Here is a 21,691-nt window from a genome sequence, read left to right as displayed (position 1 = left end):
ATTTCACCATCTTGCAATGGCAATAGTTATGTAACTGTAACTCATGCACACTCTACCTGTACCCTTGAAATGCACACCCTGACCACAGGGGGTGAGCTTGCAGGAGACACTCCTCACCTGGGTTTCTAGGTATAAAAGGGGAGGCCCCATCCAGGGTCAGCACTCCTTGGTCCTGGGAATAAAGTGAAGGTCACAGAGTGACCGTGTCTGATATATACATGTCTCGTGTGAGTTTGTAACAAGGTGCAGAGACACTACAGGTTCTACACGTGTCAACGATCAGAGGGCCAGGAAGTGGCGAGCTACGTCGCCGAACTAAGGCGCCTTGCAGGACTTTGTGAATTTGAGGGATTCCGAGAACAAATGCTCAGAGACTTTTTTGTACTGGGCATCGGACATGAGACAATCCTTCGCAAACTGTTGACTGTAGAAACTCCGAATCTGAGTAAAGCCATAATGATAGCCCAGGTATTTATGTCCACCAGCGACAACACCTAGCAGATTTCGCAGAGTAAAGAAGTTTCGGCCAGTACTGTGCATAAAGTAACGTCGGTTTTGAAGAGAAATATACAGGGCAGAATGTACACACCGGCTGCTGTGGCCTGACCTCAATTGACCCAGGGTCCGCCATCATCTGTTAATACGAGGCAGTTAACACCCTGTTGGCACTGCAGGAGTGATCATCGGCCCCATCAATGCTGCTTTAAGCACTATGTGCAATGGCTGCAGAACAATGGGACACCTCCAACGAATGTGCAGGCGAGCTGCAAACTCTGCAAACCACCACGTTGCGGAGGACAATCGATCCACAGTGGATCAGACTGAGTTGGAAACTCGTACGGAGGAGGCAGAAGTGTACGGGGTACACACGTTCACGACGAAATGCCCACCAATAATGTTGAAAGTTGAACTGAACGGTATTCCAGCGTCTATGGAGCTGGACACGGGAGCAAGTCAGTCCATAATGAGTAAAAAAGCCTTCGACAGGCTGTGGGGGAAGAAGGCACACAGGCCCAAACTCAGCCCCATTCACACCAAACTAAGGACTTACACCAAGGAACTAATCCCTGTAATTGTCAGTGCTGAAGTCAAAGTCTCCTATGATGGAGCAGTACATGAACTCCCGCTGTGGATTGTGCCAAGGGATGGCCCCACGTTGTTTGGCAGAAGCTGGCTGGGGAAAATCCGCTGGAACTGGGACGACATCCGAGCGCTTTCGTCCATCGACAACACCGCATGTACCCAGGTTCTAAGTAAGTTCCCTTTGTTATTCGAGCCAGGCATTGGAAGCTTTTCGGGGGCGAAAGTGTAGATCCATTTGGTTCCCGGTACGCGACCCATCCACCACAAGGCTTAGGTGGTATCAGACATGATGCGTGAAAAATTGGAAATCGAGCTGGACAGGCTGCAACGTGAAGGCATCATCGCACCGATGGAATTCAACGACTGGGCCAGTCCGATTGTTCTGATACTCAAGGAGGACGGTAAGGTTAGAATTTACGGGAACTATAAAGTAACGATTAACCGTTTTTCACTGCAGGACCAGTACCCGCTACCCAAGGCAGACGACCAATTCGCGACCCTGGCTGGACGGACGATGTTCACTAAGCTGGACCTGACCGCGGCCTACATGACGCAGGAGCTGGAGGAGTCTTCGAAAGGCTTCACTTGCATCAACACGTACAAAGGTCTGTTTATCTACAACCGGTGCCCGTTCGGGATTTGGTCGGCCGCAGCGATCTTCCAGCGGAACATGGAGAGCCTGCTAAAGTCGGTTCCTTGCACAGTGGTCTTCCAGGACGACATATTGCTTATAGGTCGGGACACCTTGGAGAACTTGAAGAATCTGGAAGAGGTTCTTAGTCGGTTGGATCGCGTGGGGCTCAAGTTGAAACGCTCGAAGTGTGTTTTTCTGGGACAGGACGTCGAATTCTTAGGAAGGAGAATCGCAGCAGACGGCATCAGACCCACCGACGCCAAGATGGAGGTCATCAAGAAGGCGCCGCGACCGCAGAATGTGACGGAGCTGCGGTCGTTCCTGGGACTCCTTAACTACTTCGGTAATTTCCTACCTGGGTTAAGCACCCTGCTAGAACCCCTATATGCGCTACTGCGCAAGGGAGACGACTGGGTATGGGGGAATTCACAAGCAGCTGGCTTTAAGAAAGCCAGAAACTTATTGTGTTCTAATAAACTGCTTGTCCTGTGTAACTCATGTGAATGATTGGTGTTAGCTTGCGATGCGTCGTCATAGGGGGTCGGGTGTGTGTTACAAACAGGCTAATGAATCGGGAATTTTGCAACCAGTTGCGTATGCATCCAAGAGTTTATCCAAGACCGAAAGGGCCTACAGCATGGTTGAAAAAGAGGCTCTGGTGTGCGTATACGGGGTAAAAAAAAAAATGCACCAGTACTTATTTGGCCTCAAATTCGAGCTTGAAACTGACCACAAGCCGCTCTTATCGCTATTCTCGGAGAGCAAAGGGATTAATAACAATGCCTATGCCCGCGTCCAAAGATGGGTGCTTACGCTGTCGGCATACAACTATGTAATCTTCCACAGACCGGGCACAAAGAACTGCGCAGATGCTCTCAGTCGGTTACCATTGCCCACCACCGGGGTGGAAATGGCACAGCCAGTGGACTTGCTCATGGTCATGGAGGCATTTGAGAACGAGAAGTCCCCCGTTACGGCCCGCCAGACCAAGACCTGGACCAGCCAGGATCCTTTACTGCCCTTGGTAGAAACCTGTGTCCTCCATGGGAGCTGATCCAGTGTCCCAGTGGAGATGCAGGAAGCGATTAAGCCGTTCCACAGACGCAAAGATGAGCTGTCCCTGCAGGCGGACTTTCTTTTGTGGGGCAATTGCGTGGTCTTGCCCAAGAAAGTCAGAGACACATTTATTCGCGAACTGCACAGCACACACCCAAGCATCGTAATGATGAAAGCCATAGCCAGATCCCATGTGTGGTGGCCTGGCATCGACTCAGATTTAGAGTCATGTGTGCGCCAGTGCAACACTTGCTCTCAGTTGAGCAATGCACCCAGAGAGGCCCCGCTAAGTTTGTGGTCATGGCCATCCAAACCATGGTCGAGGATCCATGTAGACTATGCGGGCCCATTCCTAGGCAAAATATTTTTGGTTGTTGTGGATTCTTACTCAAAATGGATTGAATGTGCAATAATGTCTGTAAGCACATCCACGGCCACCGTTGAAAGCCTACGAGTCATGTTTGCATCGCACGGCTTGCCTGCTGTCCTACTCAGCGACAATGGGCCGTGCTTCACCAGTGCTGAATTCAAAGAATTCATGACCCGCAATGGGATCAAACATGTCACATCTGCCCCGTTCAAGCCCACATCCAATGGCCAGGCAGAACAGGCAGTTCAGACCATCAAGCAAAGCTTGAAATGTGTGTCGGAAGGCTCCCTGCAGACCGGTTGTCCCGAGTACTGCTCAGCTACCGCACCACACCCCACTCACTCACCGGGATTCCCCCAGCTGAGCTGCTCATGAAAAGGGCACTTAAAACAAGGCTCTCTCTTGTCCACCCTGATCTACATGATCACGTGGAAAACAAGCGGCATCAACAAATTGTGTATCATGACCGCACAAATTTGTCACGTGATACTGAGATGAATTTGTGCTCAATTATGGACATGGTCCCAAATGGCTCGCTGGCACGGTCACAGCCAAAGAGGGGAGTAGGGTATTTCATGTCAAACTGACCAATGGACAAACGCACAGAAAACACTTGGACCAAATCAAATTGCGGTTCACCAGCAGCTACGAACAACCTGAAGAGGATACCACCAACTTTGACCCTCCAACACACACACACAAGTGGCAACTGACATCACAGTTGACCACGAAACTGAACTCAACATTTCCAGCAGCCCAGCAAGGCCGGCTGCCCAAAGGCCCAATGAAGAACTGACCAACCCACCCACACCAGCATTTGTACTGAGACGATCGACAAGGGAGCGCAAAGCCCCAGATCGTCTCACCTTGTAAATAAGTATACCGTTGACTTCACCGGGGAGCAATGTTATGTATTTAACCCCTTGTAACCTGCATCACACCTGTACACCAGAGGGCCTACATCCCAGCATCCCTTGGGAGCACAGTGTATAAGCAGGCCACCCACGAGGTACCTGTGCTCTGGAACCTTAATAAAGGAGCTAAGGTCACACTTGCTCATTACACACAGTACTCAGTATCACCATTTATTATGAGTGTAACACAACCCACACTACACTTCATGAAACATTTTGGGATGTATTAGGGTCATGAAAAGTGCTATATAAATGCAAATTCATTATTTCCTTTTCTTTCCTGTTCTAAACATTCTCTTCACAACCTGTTGTCCTGCTGCTTAGTCATATCTAGCGGTATTGTGCTTGGCTTACTTTTTAATTAAATATTTTGTATAGCCTTTTACAGTCCCTTCTGAGATATGTCTTTTCAGGCTGATCTCTAGGTGCCTAGTGGTTAATGCAGATTGAAACCTCGGTGTCTGTGGGTTAACTCAGTCAGTGCTGGGTGCTCTCAGTTTGAGCCCCGGGTTAAGTAAGCACTGGGTGCTCTGAGACTGATCCCTGGGTTGCTGTGGGTTAACTCAGACTGATCTCTGAGTGACTGTGGGTTAACTCAGTCGGCACTGGTGCTCTCAGTCTGATAGAATCATAGAATCATACAAATTTACAGCACAGAACGAGGCCATTTCAGCCCATCGTTTCCGTGCCGGCCGACAAAGAGCTATCCAGCTTAATCCCACTTTCCAGCTCTTGGTCCGTAGCACTTTAGGTTACGGCACTTCAAGTGCATATCCAAGTACTTTTTAAATGTAGTGAGGGTTTCTGCCTCAAACACCCTTTCAGGCAGTGAGTTCCAGACCCCCACCACTCTCTGGGTGAAGAAATTTCCCCTCAAATCCCCTCTGAACCTACCAATTACTTTAAATCTATGCCCCCTGGTTGTTGACCCCTCTACTAAGGGAAATAGGTCCGTCCTATCCACTCTATCTAGGCTCCTCATAATTTATATACCTCAATAAGGTCTCCCCTTAGCCTCCTCTGTTCCAAAGAAAACAAAGTCAGCCTATCTAATCTTTCCTCATAGCTAAAATTCCCCAGTCCAGTTAACATCCTCATAAATCTCCTCTGTACCCTCTCTAGTGCAATCACATCTTTCCTGTAATGTGGTGACCAGAACTGCACGCAATACATTAGCTGTGGCCTAAATAGTGTTTTATACAGTTCAAGCATAACCTCCCTGCTTTTGTATGCTATGCCTCGGCTAATAAAGTCAAGTATTCCGAATGCCTTCTTAACCATCTTATCTACCTGGCCTGCTACCTTCAGGGATCTGCGGACATGCACTCCAAGGTCTCTTTGTTCCTCAACACTTCTCAGTGTCCTACTATTTAATGTGTATTTCCTTGCCTTGTTAGCCCTCTCCAAATGCATTACCTCACACTTCTCCGGATTCCATTGGCCACTGTTCTGCCCACCTGACCAGCTCATTGATATCTTCCTGCAGTCTACAGTTTTTTTCTTTATTATCAACCACACAGCCGATTTTAGTATCATCTGCAAACTTCTTAATCATATCCCCTACATTCAAATCCAAATCATTGGTATATATCACAAAAAGCAAGAGCCCTGCGGAACCCCACTGGAAACATTCTTCCAGTCACAAAAGCAGCCATCTACCATTACCCTTTGCTTCCTGCCTCTGAGCCAATCCCATGGGCTTTTACTTTTGTGACCAGTCTGCCGTTTGGGACCGAATCAAAAACCTTGCTATAATCCATATACACTACATCAAATGCACTACCCTCATCGACACTCCTTGTTATCTCCTCAAAAAATGCAATCAAGTTAGTCAGACATGACCTTCCCTTAACAAATCCATGCTGACTGTCCTTGATTAATCCATGTCTTTCTAAATGAAGATTTATCTTGTCCCTCAGAATTTTTTCCAATAATTTTCCCATCACCGAGATTAAGCTGACTGGCCTGTAGTTACTCGGTCTATCCCTTTCTCCCTTTTTAAACAAAGGGACCATGTTAGCAGTCCTCCTGCACCACACCTGTAGCCAGAGAGGATTGGAAAATGATGGTCAGAGCCTCTGCTATTTCCAGCTTTCTTGCCATACCCCTTGATCCCCCTAGTAGTAAGGACTTCATCTAACTCCTTTTTGAATATATTTAGTGAATTGGCCTCAACAACTTTCTGGGGTAGAGAATTCCACAGGTTCACCACTCTATGGGTGAAGAAGTTTCTCCTCATCTCGGTCCTAAATGGCTTACCCCTTATCCTTAGACTGTGACCCCTGGTTCTGGACTTCCCCAACATTGGGAACATTCTTTCTGCATCTAACCTGTCTAAACCCATCAGAATTTTAAAAGTTTCTATGAGGTCCTCTCTCATTCTTCTGAACTCCAGTGAATACAAGCCCAGTTGATCCAGTCTTTCTTGATAGGTCAGTTCCGCCATCCCGGGAATCAGTCTGGTGAACCTTCGCTGCACTCCCTCAATAGCAAGAATGTCCTTCCTCAGGTTAGGAGACCAAAACTGTACACAATACTCCAGGTGTGGCCTCACCAAGGCCCTGTACAACTGTAGCAACACCTCCCTGCCCCGTACTCAAATCCCCTCGCTATGAAGGCCAACATGCCATTTGCTTTCTTAACCGCCTGCTGTACCTGCATGCCAACCTTCAATGACTGATGTACCATGACACCCAGGTCTCGTTGCACCTCCCCTTTTCCTAATCTGTCACCATTCAGATAATAGTTTGTCTCTCTGTTTTTACCACCAAAGTGGATAACCTCACATTTATCCACATTATACTTCATCTGCCATGCATTTGCCCACTCACCTAACCTATCCAAGTCGCTCTGCAGCCTCATAGCATCCTCCTCGCAGCTCACACTGCCACCCCAACTTAGTGTCATCTGCAAATTTGGAGATACTACATTTAATCCCCTCGTCTAAATCATTAATGTACAATGTAAACAGCTGGGGCCCCAGCACAGAACCTTGCGGTACCCCACTAGTCACTGTCTGCCATTCTGAAAAGTCCCCATTTACTACTACTCTTTGCTTCCTGTCTGACAACCAGTTCTCAATCTGTCACTCTCCATCTTAGTAAAGAATTCTACCATATTATGATCACTCCTCCCCAAGGGGCCTCGCACAACAAGATGTATTTATAAAACATCTTTTGAGTTTTCCTTGATTTTACTTGCCAAAATGTTTTCATGCTCTCTCTTTGCTTTCCTAATTTATTTTTTAATTTCACCCCTGCACTTTCTAGACCCCTCTAGGATTTCTGCACTATTGAGCCCTTGGTATCTACCATCAGCCTCCCTTTTTTTCTTTATCGTAGCTGTTAGTGCCATCCTTTTTCTTGAAGAGAACATACTTGCTCTGTACCCTACAGATCTCCTCTTTGAATGCCTCCTACTGCTCTGACACTGATTTACCGTCAATTAGCTGCTTCCAGTCCACGTTTGCTAAATCACCTCTCAACTTATCAAAATTGGCTTTTCCTCAATTGAGAACTTCCATTCCTGGTGCATCTTTGTCATTTTCCCTAACTACCCTAAATCTAACTGAATTATGATCGCTCACATCAAAATGCTCTCTCACTGATACCCTTTCCACCTGCCCAGCTTCATTCCCGAAAGCGAAAACCCTGATCGCTGGGTTCAGTCAGCACTGGGTATTATTGGATTGAGCGCTGGGCTGACTGCTCAGCTGGGGTTTAAAGCGCCCTCTGCGGGCGGACAGCGGCGCTGCAGAGCGCGGACGGTGAGCATGGCGGCGGCTGTCAGAGCTGCTTGTTCTTGGTTGGTGTTAAAAGGTGCAGTGATCGGGCGAGGTTGGAGCTGCAGAGCGAGGCCCTTCAGTTGTTCTGGGCCACGGGTAACAGCGCAGGTAGGTGCTGGCCTGAGGAGGGGAGGGGGTGTTGGTCCGGTCCGGTCCGGGGGCCCGGGGTAGGGGGGGGAAGTTTGTTGTTCTGGGCCGGGGATGGAGGGATGTGTTGGTCAGGCCCGAGGCCCGAGGCCCGGGGGAGTTGTGTGTTGAGCCGCGGGTTTAACCGTCTCAAGCGGGAGTGACTGCGCAGGCGCGGTCCAGGTTGCCTTGGCTCCAACCTCTGAGTTCCCAGACTATGGGACATTACAGGCTCAGGTGTAACCTGTGGTTTGTTGTTGGTGATAAGTCGAGGGTTGCCATGCTCCTGGAGGTTTCATCACATGACTTTCCGCCTCTAACATTAAAGGGTTTTCCCCCTCCGCTCCAATATTGTTATAACTAATAAACTAACGTGTTCAAAGCAAATGGGAAAACAATGCACAATTGTTTATAATACTTTTATGACTTTTCTCCCAGATTGCTCACAACAGTGACCAGGAAATTAATCTTTCATTCTGGGACACTCTGGGTTGGCAACGCTAGATTTGTCCCCATCTCAAAAAAACCACCCTCATCTTCTTTGTCCTTGCAAATTACTATCCTATCTCCAGCCTCCCTTTCTTCAAAGTCCTAGAATGTGTTGTCAGTCCCAAGTTTAAGTCCCACCAATTAGATTTCTACTCTTGCCACACCATAGCCCTAATTAGTCACATAACATCTTGTGTGACTGGTGCATTTTTGCTTCTATTCCTTCTTGACCTTTCTGCAGCCTTTGACAGTGTTGACCACACCATCCTCCTCCATAGCCTCTCATTGTCTCTCTCTTGGTAGGACTGCCCTTGCTTCGTTCCACTCTTACCTGTTGTATGAAATGTGGCAGTTGGTGGAAAAACTGCTTGGAACAATTTGGATGTTCATAATGCAAAAGGTGTTCTGTGATCAAAGTGACATTTGGAAATCTCCAGTAAGAAAAATAAGTTGCATTTTTACAGTGTATTTTAATGTAACATATCTCAATGGGTTTCACGTAGATGCTGGATGCTGAGCAGTGATAGTGTTAGGAGGGATGACTAAAGGGACAGTTGAAAAGATGGAGAGGAGATTTAAAACCCGGGAGAGAAGGTGCAAGACAAAGAAGTTTAACGGATTAACTGTAATGATGGTAGTGGAACAGTAAAGCTGGAAGTCATCACCACATATATGGATATTGATCCTTTACCTGTGGATAATGCCTAATGTTTAAACTACTATAAAATTGTTACGTATGCAATAAAGGTACAAACTAAGTACTGTTTAACTGAACAAGGTACAACCTTGTTCCTGCTTTATTATGGCCCAAAGTGTCTGACTCACGAAATGGCTGGCCTTTTATACCTGAGCAGCACCATGTGCGTGCTGCTCAGTGGCCTCCAACAATGACACCATCTGGTGGCTACAAACAGCATGTACATACATGACAATATCCTCCTCTGAGATCTTATCACAGTCTTTCACATGTTGAGACGGTCCGGTGCTTTACGCTCCTGGGTTGACCGTCTCAATTCGATTTCTGCCTTGGGTGAATGTGCAGAGTCTGTTGCGGCTGGTGGCTGGATGGCTGACTTGCTGGGGGTGGCAGTGGCCATGTCGGGAATTGCAAGTCCATTTTTATTGAACAAGTCCATGATGGAAATTCCGGGTTCACTGATGACCCTTGAGTCCACTGAAGGCTGCTGGTAGGTTGGTTGGTTGTTGACGGATTCTTTGTCCGACTGCTGTGGCTCGTCCATATGCCTCAGCTTTGTTTGATCCATGTGTTTCCTGCACGTTTGCCCATTCTTGAGCTTAATAACAAATACTCTGTTACCCTCCTTGGCCATGACCGTACCAGCTGACCATAATTCAACGCATACAGGATCATTAACAGAAATCTCGCGTGACACAGTTGCGTGATCGTGGTATCCTTGTTGACTCTCTCTTCTGTATTCAACATGATTACTTAAATCCGGGTGTGCAAGAGATAACTTGGTCTTGAGATCTCTTTTCATCATGAGTTCAGCAGGCTAGACCCCTGTGAGTGTGTGGGGTCTTGTCCTGTAACTCAGCAGTATGCAAGACAAGCGGGTCTGCAGTGACCCTTGGGTTACTCTCATGCTTTGCTTGATAATTTGTACTGCAAGTTCTGCTTGCCCATTAGACGCAGGCTTGAACGGTGCTGACCTTACATGTTTTATGCCGTTAAGCTTTACAAACTCCTGAAACTCCTGATTGGTGAAGCACGACCCCTTGTCGCTCACCACTATATCAGGCAGACCATGTGTTGCGAACATGATATTGAGATTCTCTATGGTTGACGTGGACGTACTGGATGACATGATTATGCATTCTATCCACTTCGACTAAGCATCCACCACCACTACATGGATTCTGGACCAAGGTTTGGATGGCCATGACCACAGACTCAGCTGCGATTCCGCTGGTGCTTTGCTGAGCTGCATGCAGATGTTGCACCGATGTACGGATGCTTCCAGCTCAAAATCAATTCTTGACCACCAGATGTGGGACCTGGCGATCATCACTATACCCGGACGTGTGCTGTGTAACTCATGCACAAACTTCTCTCTCCCTTTCTTAGGCATTACAGTTCGATTGCCCCACAATATGCAATCTTCTTGAATAGACAGTTCGTCCTTGCGACGAATGTACGGTTTGGCCTCCTCGCACATTTGCTTAGGTATGGCAGACAAATCCCCTTTGAGGATGCAACCCTTTACCACCGATAATATCGGGTCCTGGCTGGTCCAGGTCTTCACTCTCAAAAACATCCATGATTAACATTAAATCTGCTGGTTGTGGCATTTCCATCTCCGGTGTGGGCAACGGCAACCGGCTCAAAGCATCGGCATAATTCTCTGTGCCAGATCTGTGGTGAATGACATAATCATAGGCAGATAATGTCAGCGCCCACCTTTTGGATGCGGGATGAAGCATTGGTATTCATACCTTTGCTCTCGGAAAACAACAAAATGAGCGGCTTGTGATCGGTCTCTAATTCAAACCTCAGACCGAACAGATATTGATGCATCTTTTTAACACCATACACACACGCTAAAGCTGCTTTTTCTACCATATTGTAAGCTCTTTCTGCTTTAGACAAACTTTTGGATGCATATGTGACAGCTTGAAGCTTCCCTGACTCATTGGCTTGTTGTAACATGCAACCAATTCCATATGACGATGTGTAACAGGCCAAAACTAAACATTTACATGGGTCATAATGTACCAGCAGCTTGTTCGAGCTCGAAAGCTCTGTCTTGCAATGCGCCCCACACCCAGTTGTTGCCTTTTCTCAATAGCATGTGCAGTGGTTCAAGAAAGGTGCTCAATTTAGGTAGGAAGTTACCAAAGTAGTTGAGTAGACCCAGGAACGAACGCAGCTCCGTCACGTTCTGCAGTTTGGGTGCATTCTTGATGGCTTTGGTTTTCATGTCAGTAGGTCTGATGCCATCAGCGACGATTTTCCTCCCGAGGAATTTGACCTCTGGTGCCATGAAGACGCACTTCGAGCGTTTAAATCTGAGTCCCAATCTGTCCAAACGCAGTAGAACCTCTTCCAGGTTGTTCAAATATTCCTTGGAGTCATGACAGGTGATCAGGATGTCATCTTGGAACACGACGGTTCTGGGAACGGACTTCAGTAGATTTTCCATATTCCTCTGGAATATTGCTGCAGCCGAGCGATTTCCAAACTGGCACCTGTGGTAAATAAAGTCCTTTGTGTGTGTGTGTGTTAATGCACGTAAGTCTCTTCGACGTCTCGACCAACTCCTGCGTCATATAGGCCGACATCAAGCCCAGTTTTGTGAACGACTTCCCTCTGGCTAGTGTCGCAAACAAGTCATCAGCCTTTGGTAACGGGTACTGATCTTGTTTCGAAACTCTGTTGATCGTAGCCTTGTAGTCTCCACAGATTCTGACTGCCATCACTTTTCAGCACAAAAACAATGGGGCTGGGCCATTCATTAAATTCGACTGGTGATATGATCCCTTCACGCTGGAGTCTGTCTAGTTCAATTTCGACCTTCTCCCTCATCATATATGCACTACTCGAGCTTTATGATGGACGGGTCTTGCATCTGAGTCCACGTGGATCTGCACCTTGGCTCCCGTAAAGTTGCCGATACCTGGTTCGAACAGCGAGGGGAACTTGCTTAATACTTGGGCACAAGTATCATCCTCTGACGACAATGCCTTTATGTCGTTCCAGTCGCATCTGATTTTCTCCAAGCAGCTCCTGCTGAGTCATTGCCCAGAACAATGCACTGCACCGTTATAGAAACATAGAAACATAGAAAATAAGTGCAGGAGTAGGCCATTCGGCCCTTTGAGCCTGCATCACCATTCAATAAGATCATGGCTGATCATTCACCTCAGTACCCCTTTCCTGCTTTCTCTCCATACCCCTTGATTCCTTTAGCTGTAAGGGCCATATCGAATGCCCTCTTGAATATATCCAATGAATTGGCATCAACAACTCTGTGGTAGAGAATTCCATAGGCTAACAACTCTCTGAGTGAAGAAGTTTCTCCTCATCTCAGTCCTAAATGGCTTATCCCTTATCCTTAGACTATGTCCCTTGGTTCTGGACTTGCCCAACATCGGGAACATTATTCCTGCATCTAACCTGTCCAGTCCCGTCAGAATTTAATATGTTTCTATGAGATCCCCTCTCATCCTTCTAAACTCCAGTGAATACAGGCCCAGTCGATCCTGTCTCTCCTCATGTCAGTCCTGCCATCCTGGGAATCAGTCTGGTGAACCTTCGCTGTTCTCCCTCAATAGCAAGAACGTCCTTCCTCAGATTAGGAGACCAAAACTGAACACAATATTCCAGGTGAGGCCTCAACAAGGCCCTGTACAACTGCACTATGACCTCCCTGCTCCTATACTCAAATCCCCAACCTATGAAGGTCAACATGCCATTTGCCTTCTTTACAACCTGATGTACCTGCATGCCAACTTTCAATGACTGATGTACCATGACACCCAGGTCTCGTTGCACCTCCCCTTTTCCTAATCTGCCGCCATTCAGATAATATTCTGCCTTTGTGTTTTTGCCCCCAAAAGTGGATAATCTCACATTTATCCACATTATACTGCATCTGTCATGCATTTGCCCACTCACCTAACCTGTCCAAGTCACCCTGCAGCCTCTTGGCATCCTCCTCACAGCTCACACTGCCACCCAGCTTAGTGTCATCTGCAAACACTCAATTCCTTCATCTAAATCATTGATTTATATTGTAAATAGCTGGGGTCCCAGCACTGAGCTCTGCGCCACCCCACTAGTCACTGCCTGCCATTCTGAAAAGGACCTGTTTATCCCAACTCTCTGCTTCCTGTCTGCCAACCAGTTCTCTATCCATGTCAGTACATTACCCCCAATATCATGTGCTTTAATTTTGCACACCAATCTCTTGTGTGGGACCTTGTCAAAAGCCTTTTGAAAGTCCAAATACACCACATCCACTGGTTCTCCCTTGTCCACTCTACTAGTTACATCCTCAAAAAAATTCTAGAAGATTTGTCGAGCATGATTTCCCTTTCATAAATCCATGCTGACTTGGACCGATCCTGTCACTGCTTTCCAAATGTGCTGCTATTTCATCTTTAATAATTGATTCCAACATTTTCCCCACTACTGATGTAGGCTGGCCGTTCTATAATTCCCCATTTTCTCTCTTCCCCCCTTTTTTTAAAAGTGGTGTTACATTAGCTACCCTCCAGTCCATAGGAACTGATCCAGAGTTGATAGACTGTTATAAAATGATCACCAATGCATCCACTATTTCTAGGGCCACTTCCTTAAGTACTCTGGGATGCAGACTATCAGGCCCTAGGGATTTATCGGGATTCAATCCCATCAATTTCCCTAACACAATTTCCTGACTAATAAGGATTTCCTTCAGTTCTTCCTTCTCGTTAGATCTTCTATCCCCTAGTATTTCCGGAAGGTTATTTGTGTCTTCCTTTGTGAAGACAAAACCAAGTATTTGTTCAACGGGTCTGCCATTTCTTTGTTCCCCATTATAAATTCACCTGATTCTGACTGCAAGGGACCTATGTTTGTCTTCACTAATCCTTTTCTCTTCACATATCTATAGAATCTATACGACACATTAATTTGGGCACTGCCAATCACCTTTATCAGTTCTTTGGTGTATGTGCGCAGCTTGGCTTTAACAGGGCTCAGCCTGGGCCTCACAGTCTTAGTATCCCACAGCTTATTAAATGCACTCTCGTTCATGATCGATTGACTCGCCCCTGTGTCCAGTTCCATCGATAGCGGTATCCTGTTAAACTTCACAATCAAAATTGGTTTACTATTGGTTATGAAAGAGTACAGTCCATACACTTCCTCCTCTGGCATCTTGGATTGCGTATCCGGATCCGCGCTAATCTGACTCTCATCCTCCACGTGGTGTGTCGCAGCTCGCTTGTTCATCTGCGGACACTTGCGCTGGAGACGCCCCACTCTCAGACAGCCTTTGCAACTATATTGCTTAAATCGGCACCGCTGGTGCCGATGATTTCTCCCACAACGCCAACACGGAGAAGTCGGATACATTACAGCTGGCGGACTTTGGGCAGCCACAGGTTTCGCAAACGCAGCCGGATAGGCCCTGCCATGTGCTGCTCTGCCGAACGCCGAATCAATCGCATTTACAGTACTTGCCGAGGTTCAGTTCTTCTCCGATATTTGCTTTAAACTTCTGTCTGTCGTTATACATGATTGAGCGATCTGGATGGCCCTTTTTAAATCCAACTCCTCCACTGCCGGAAGTTTGCGCAGGATCACCTCGTGGTTGATACCGATAACAAAGAAGTCCCGCAGCATGTCTGCCAGCACCGTCCCGAACTTGCACGGTCCCGCTAGACGTCTCAGGTCAGCAATGAATTCCACCGCGGTCTGGCCTTCCGATCTAACGTGTGTATAAAACCTGTATCTCGAGATGATGCTTCCGTCGTCTGGCTTGCAGGTGCTCCCATACCAATGTACACAACTCCTCGTACATTTTCTCTGTTAGATCACTAGGCATGAGTAGATTCTTTATCAGACCGTAGATCTTTGCACTGCACACAGTGAGGAACACGGCCCGGTGCCGATCTGCATCGTCGACCTCCTGCATTTTGTTGGCCACGAAGTACTGGTTCAAACGGCTCACAAACGGTTTGCCCAATATTCTCCCTCCACGAATCGCTCTTAAAAAAAAACCAATCTTGTTCATTTTGCAAACAAAGGTTCTTGTATTCTCATCTCCAAATGTTACTTATGCAATAAAGATACAAACCGAGTTGTGTTAACTGAACAAGGTATAACCTTGTTCCTGCTTTATTACGGCCCAAAGTGTCTGACTCACAAAATGGCTGGCCTTTTATACCTGAGCAGCGCCATGTGCGTGCTGCTCGGTGACCTCCAACAATGACGCCATCTGGTGGCTACAAATAGCATGTACATACATGACAAAAATGTATTCCTATAAAAAATATTTCTGATCAAAATCACAACGTCAGAAATCTTTGGTTGAAAGTAAATTTATTTTGCTATCGTGTAGCTTATGACTTGAAGAAAAAGACATGCAGCATTGCTGTTTGTTACTCTTTATAATGCAAGAAGGGGCAGATCACTTGCTTCTACTTTGGAAGTACCACTGCGATTTCATTCCTGATTTGATGGGTGACTACCATGATATTTAGAATACAAGAAAACTGCAGTGCAACCAGGGTTCAGGACCAGGGGCGCAATGTTAAGGATGTAAATGAAACAAGCACAGGCACAATGGGCCGACTAGCCTCCTTCCGTGCTGTAAACATCGATGATTCTAAGTCCACAGGGAAGGAGAAGGAAGTACCATGTAAATTAATGTTTATAATCATTATGACTGCCAACTCAATTCAGTGCTTACTCTGTGCAACTGGTGTTCCGAGCTGTTGGTTTTGCTCTTGCAATTGCTGACACACCAAGCTTTTCATCCTTGGCATTGCCATTGTGGGGAAATGCTTAGTGGAAACCAGATGTTTTCCCCAGGGAGCCAGAATTATTTCTGGTCATTCTCAAACCTTCAGTAGCCAGCCAATAGAATATTGGTGGCCTGGGAGCCTGGGAGCAGGTTCTCTTGACCAGGGGTCCTAATGAGACATCAGGAAAGAAAATAACAGTTTAAAATTATATTTGCTGTTTGTTTTGACCTTTTTGATTTCCTAACTGTTTCTTCTCCATGCCTAGGTTCTGGGAGGTGTTATAAATTTAGGAAGAGGACTTGCCCTGACATTAGTGACCTTGCTGGGTTATGAGGCTTTCAGAAACATTCCAACATCTTTAATAGTTCATGCTAATCAAAAAGGTAAACACAGTACAGACCTGGAGTTTTGCATTACAATTCTGTTGGTGAAATGTCTACATTTACAAATGAGAGAATTGTACTGGTAATGAGCAAGTTATACACTCTTATTCCAGTTATTGGTGGTCTGTTCGTGTGACTGGCATTCTGAGCATTTTATGATGTATTATATAAGGCCCATCTTGCTAAAAATGATGACCAAATGTTATCATGTACACTCTTGACCCCACAAAAATCACAGGTCAGCCTCTGATTTATCCCCCTCCATGTCAAGACCACTCGGACTATATTTCATTCTAGGTCATCATTTTCTGCTACCAGAGCAGTCATACAAGGAATACAAATGCTGAAACTTTAGTTTGCACTGATAAAGAAGTGCAGTAATCCATCTGGAATCATTTCTCAAATCTAGATTCAAAAGCAAGTGCAAACCCAACTCAGACTGATAGACTGAAAACCTTCTCTCTGTACATGCCTGAAGTGAAATGTTGTTGCCAGTCTTGCCTAGTTCCTTATAAGCACAGGGTCACAGCACAAACTGCCCTGGATCATTACAAGTTGGCAGTCTTAATTATAGAGGTCATAAGGGTGTGTGGTAGTGAATATGTAAAGAATTGCACTGATTCAGTGAGTAGGGGATGCTCTTAGCAAAGGAAACTTTACCCTGCATCTGGCTCATGGTGTATCTGATCTCTGAGAGTTTGAAGTTCCATTCTCCAATCCTGTATCTTCTCCTTGAACATCACAAAAATTCACCTGTAATCTCAGCGAGCAATTAATGCTATTTATTTATTATTGGCCTAGAAATTCTGGCCTTCCGGGTCTGTACTAGATGTTTTCGGACCTGAGAGGCATTGCAAAAGTTGGTTTTCAGCGCACAATACACATGCGTTGAAAACCGGCTTTTCCGATCTGACAAGCTGGAGCTTGACCGATCCAACGCATATCGGGAGCGAGGACATTTGCAAGGGCAAGATTGCGGGATTTACCCATATCTTGCCCAGCAAATGTCCTCAAAGCTCTTGCGCCTGATAAAAGCAGGCGCATAGCCTACTTTTACAGGTGTAAGAGTTTTAAAACATACAAAAATATAATTAAATAAAATTTTAAAAATCACATTTTTAAAAACCTTGCCCACTACATTAAATTTATTTTAAACCATAATTAAACATTTTTTTTAAAAACTCAATTTTTTTTCTCAAGATATTTTATTAACTTTAATTTCAATTAATTTTAATTATGTGAGGTATGTTTTTTATTTTTTATTTGGTGTTATTGTGTTTGCTATTAATTGAGAGAAAGCAATGAGAACTCGGAGATACGGAGTTCCCATTGCTATTAATTGAGAATGCTATTAATTGAGAATACTTTACCTGATTGGTTGAGCAGTCACATGTGACTGCATCTTCTGCGTTCGAACCTGGAGGACGGTAGCGCGCTCCATAGCGCGGGAAGAGAAGACCTCCCCAACGGAATCTCGCGCTCCTCCGGGACCACCGGGTACTTGCGTAGAAATTTTTCGGGTAGGAGGCATCCGCCCGTGGGAAGCCTCCAACCGCAATTTCTAGGCCAATATGTTTATATGTTTGATATACTGTCCTAATAACACATATATTAGTGTTTTAGTTCCCACATTATTTTGTCACAGGAAGGTAGGGCGAAGATTTGATTTAACTATTTACTGAGCAGTTTTTGATTTTTGAGGGTTGCTTGCAACCATGATAATTTACAATTCAGTAAAAGGAGGGTATTGATCTTAAATTATTCTAATTGTGTTTATACATCAATCTTCCAATCCTCTTTTAGATATGGGAGTGGTGCCAGATGACCGGAGGATTGTAAATATTGCACCCCGGTAATGGGGAGAGAGATAAACCTGGCAATTACAGGCCTGTCAGACTAACGTCGGTGGTGGGGAAACTTAGAAATATTAATCCTGGACAAAAAGTAATTGGCACTTTGAAAAATATGGTTTAATAAATTATAACCAGTATGGATTTGTTAAAGGCAAATCGTGTTTGACTAACTTTATTGAGTTCTTTGATGAAGTAACAGAGGATGGATGAGGGTAGTGCAGTTGACATTGTGTGTATGGACTTTCAAAACGCATTTACTAAAGTACCACATAATGGGCCCAAGTTTCCACACGATAAAAAACGGGCGCCCCTCCGAGCTGGGCGCCCGTTTTTCGCGCCTAAAACGGCGCCGGAAAAAAAAATGCGTGATTCTGGAGCGCCCTGCAGCTCCTTGTCTGTTTGGCGCGGAGCCTACACTCGCGCCGATTTTGTAAGTGGGAGGGGGCGGGTACCATTTAAATTCGTTTTTTTCCTGCCGGCAACGCTGTGCGTGCGCGTTGGAGCGTTCGCGCACGCGCAGTATGAAGGAAACATTGGCACTCGGCCATTTTTGTAGTTCTTTGTAGCTGTTTAATTTCCCCCCCGCGGGAACGAACGGCTTTCTTCTCCCCCCCCCCCCCGCGGGAACGAACTGCTTTATCCTCCCCCCCCCCCCCCCCCCCCCCCTGGTGGGAACAAACGGCTTTCTCCTCCCCCCCCCCCCCCCCCCCCCCCCCCGCGGGAACGAACGCCTGCAGCATTCTCCCTGGCTGAAGCACTTTCACACAGGTAGGAAGATGGTTTATTTAATCTTTTCTTTGCTTATAAATGTTTATTGAGGTTGAATTTATTTGTATAAGTATAAATAAGGATTTATTATAGAATTTAATGACTTCCCTTCCCCCCCACCTCGTTCTGGACGCCTAATTTGTAACCTGCGCCTGATTTTTTAATGTGTAGACAAGGTTTTTTCAGTTCGACAAAAATCTTCACTTGCTCCATTCTAAGTTAGTTTGGAGTACGTTTCACTGTGGAAACTTTGAAATCAGGCGTCAGTGGCCGGACACGCCCCCTTTTGAAGAAAAAATTCTGTTCCAAAGTGGAACTGTTCTACCTGACTAGAACTGCAGAAAAAAAAATGTGGAGAATTGCGATTTCTAAGATAGTCCGTTCTCCACCAGTTGCTCCTAAAAATCAGGCGCAAATCATGTGGAAACTTGGGCCCAAAAAGAGACTTCTTTGCAAAATTAAAGCCCATGGGATTAAAGGGTCAGTGGCAACATGGATACAAAATTGGCTAACAGACAGAAAGCAAAGAGCTGTGGTGAACAGTTGTTCTTCAGACTGGAACGAAGTGTGCAGCAGTGTTCCCCATGGGTCGGTATTGGGAACACTGCTCTTTTTGAAATATATTAATGATCTGGACTTGGGTGTACAGGTTATCATATCAAAGTTTGCAGATGACAGGAACCTGGAAAATGTAGTAAACTGTGAGGAGGATAGTAACAGACTTGAGGAGGAAATAGACAGACGGGTGAAATGAGCAGACACATGATAGGTGAAATTCAATGCCGAGAAATGTGAAGGGATTAATTTTGGTAGTAAGAATGAGGAGAGACAATATAAACTAAAAGGTACTGGAACAGAGAGACCTGGGGGTGTATGTACACAAGTCTTTGAAGGTGGCAGGATACGTTGAGAAGGTTATTAAAAAGGCATACGGAATCCTTCGCTGTATAAATAAAGGCATAGACTACAAAAGCAAGGAAGTTGTGCTAAACCTTTATAAAACACTGGTTAGGCCCCAGCTGGAGTATTCTGTTTAATTCAGGGCACCACACTTTAGGAAAGATGTGAAGGCCTTGGAGAGGGCGTAGAGGAAATTTACTAGAATGGTACCAGGAATAAAATACTTCAGTTAAGTGGAGAGATTAGAGAAACTGGAGTTGTTCTCCTTTGAGAAGAGAAGGTTGAGGAGATTTAATAGAAGTATTCAAAATCTTGAAGGGTTGTTACAGAGTAAATAAGAAGAAACTGTTTCCAGTGGCAGAAGAGTTGGTAACCAGAGGACACAGATTTAAGATAATTGGCAAAAGAAGCAGAGGTGACACGAGGAAATAAATTATACAAGTTATGATGATCTGGAATACACTGCAGTTTTGATAGTAACTTTCAGAAGGGAATTGGATAAATACATGAAGTGAAACATTTGCAGGGCTATATTGATAGAGCAGGGAGGAGGACTAATTGGATAGCTCATTCAAAGAACTGGCACAGGCACAATGGGCTGAATGGCCTGCTTCTGTGCTACATCATTCTAGAATTCTACATTCACACTCCTATTTTGTGAGCTAGTTCGTACGATTGGTATTTCCACCACAATGGAGATGATTGGGTAATTTCCCTGTCAATCACACCTGGAGACCACACTGTTGAAAGTGACTGGGATTGATTTTACAGGCATAATTTGTATGCAACTATCCTCCACTCACTGCATTTTGCTGGAGAAATAATCAATTTTTATTTTGTAACTAGCCTCCACTCACTGCATTTTGCTGGAGCAATCACCCTACTTTTACTGGGAGACATTGCCACAGTTTCGGTCGTGAGTTCGATTTTCTGTAGAACAGAGACTCTGTTTAAATATGTTCTGTAGACTGTTTCCTGTGAGTCCTGCCGTAAGTCACGCTCTCTCCCGAACTTATTCGCTAACACAGTGCTGTCAAAAGACAATCTAAGCTGTGTTCCTTCACTCTGGAGACTGATTGATTGTACTCTTGGGCCTAATTCCACAGCCCACAGCTGTTCTTCCCCTCCACATTCCTGAAATGCAGGGATAACTAAAATCAGCTGAATTTTCATTTGTCGGCAAAATGGGACAAAGTATTGATTTCATTGATGCAAAGTAAATTGTAAATTTGGGCTCAGTGTTGGACAATTTTCACTTTTTTAAAATGTAATTTTTGGACTGATATCAGGAAATTTATCTTCACACAATGAATGATCACTGTGTATGTCCAGATAAAATAGTGGAATCAAAAATCCTGGAATCATTGAAGAAACAATTATATGCTACAATGGGGGGATTGTTGGGGTCTCTCTGGATGGAAGAAGTAAGAATGGCTTTCCACATCTATAATTATCTCATGATCTTGTTTGTCTTTGTGTCCTTTTTTAACTGAAGTTGAATTGTTTTGGAGGGCCACTCAATTGATACCTACTTTAAAGTCTTTAGTTACCGTTTGGAGAGCTTGGACTTCTTACTCTAGAAAAAGCATAGACTATTATGAGATTTGATTGCGATCTTGCAAATAATGAGAGGAATTTATTTGGCCCATGTGGATAAACTATCTGAGTTCGATGGGTTAGAAAGGAGCAAGGGGCATGACTGAGTTATTTAGGTATAGACCTAGATTATTTGTCCGGAGATTATTTATTTTCACAGAGAGTCATCGATCTATGGAAAGAGAGCTGGACGAGTTCCTAAGTGTTTGACGTAACTGCGTATAGAAGGTAGGTTGGTACTGGAGGGATGTATCCCCAGTCA

General features: G+C 45.3%; 1 protein-coding gene across 3 annotated transcripts in view; it reads left to right on the top strand.

Moving 5' to 3' along the window:
- The first annotated feature begins 7,817 nt into the window (after positions 1 to 7,817).
- Positions 7,818 to 21,691, top strand: part of rmdn1 (regulator of microtubule dynamics 1) — a 98,938-nt gene continuing 85,064 nt past the window's right edge. For 2 of the 3 annotated variants that reach the window (XM_070893649.1, XM_070893632.1), the window contains exons 1-2: positions 7,818 to 7,949; positions 16,195 to 16,312. In XM_070893649.1, coding sequence (XP_070749750.1) covers positions 7,830 to 7,949; positions 16,195 to 16,312 — 238 coding nt within the window. In that variant the 5' untranslated portion in view covers positions 7,818 to 7,829. Of the gene's footprint in view, positions 7,950 to 8,763; positions 8,893 to 16,194; positions 16,313 to 21,691 lie in introns of those variants that run through there. The other variant, XM_070893641.1, reaches the window with a different exon arrangement.

Source organism: Pristiophorus japonicus, chromosome 1 (genome assembly GCF_044704955.1).
Source record: "Pristiophorus japonicus isolate sPriJap1 chromosome 1, sPriJap1.hap1, whole genome shotgun sequence".
Classification (NCBI taxonomy): domain Eukaryota; kingdom Metazoa; phylum Chordata; class Chondrichthyes; family Pristiophoridae; genus Pristiophorus; species Pristiophorus japonicus.
Note: the sequence above shows the minus strand (reverse complement) of the source record. Positions and strands in the feature narration are given on the sequence as shown.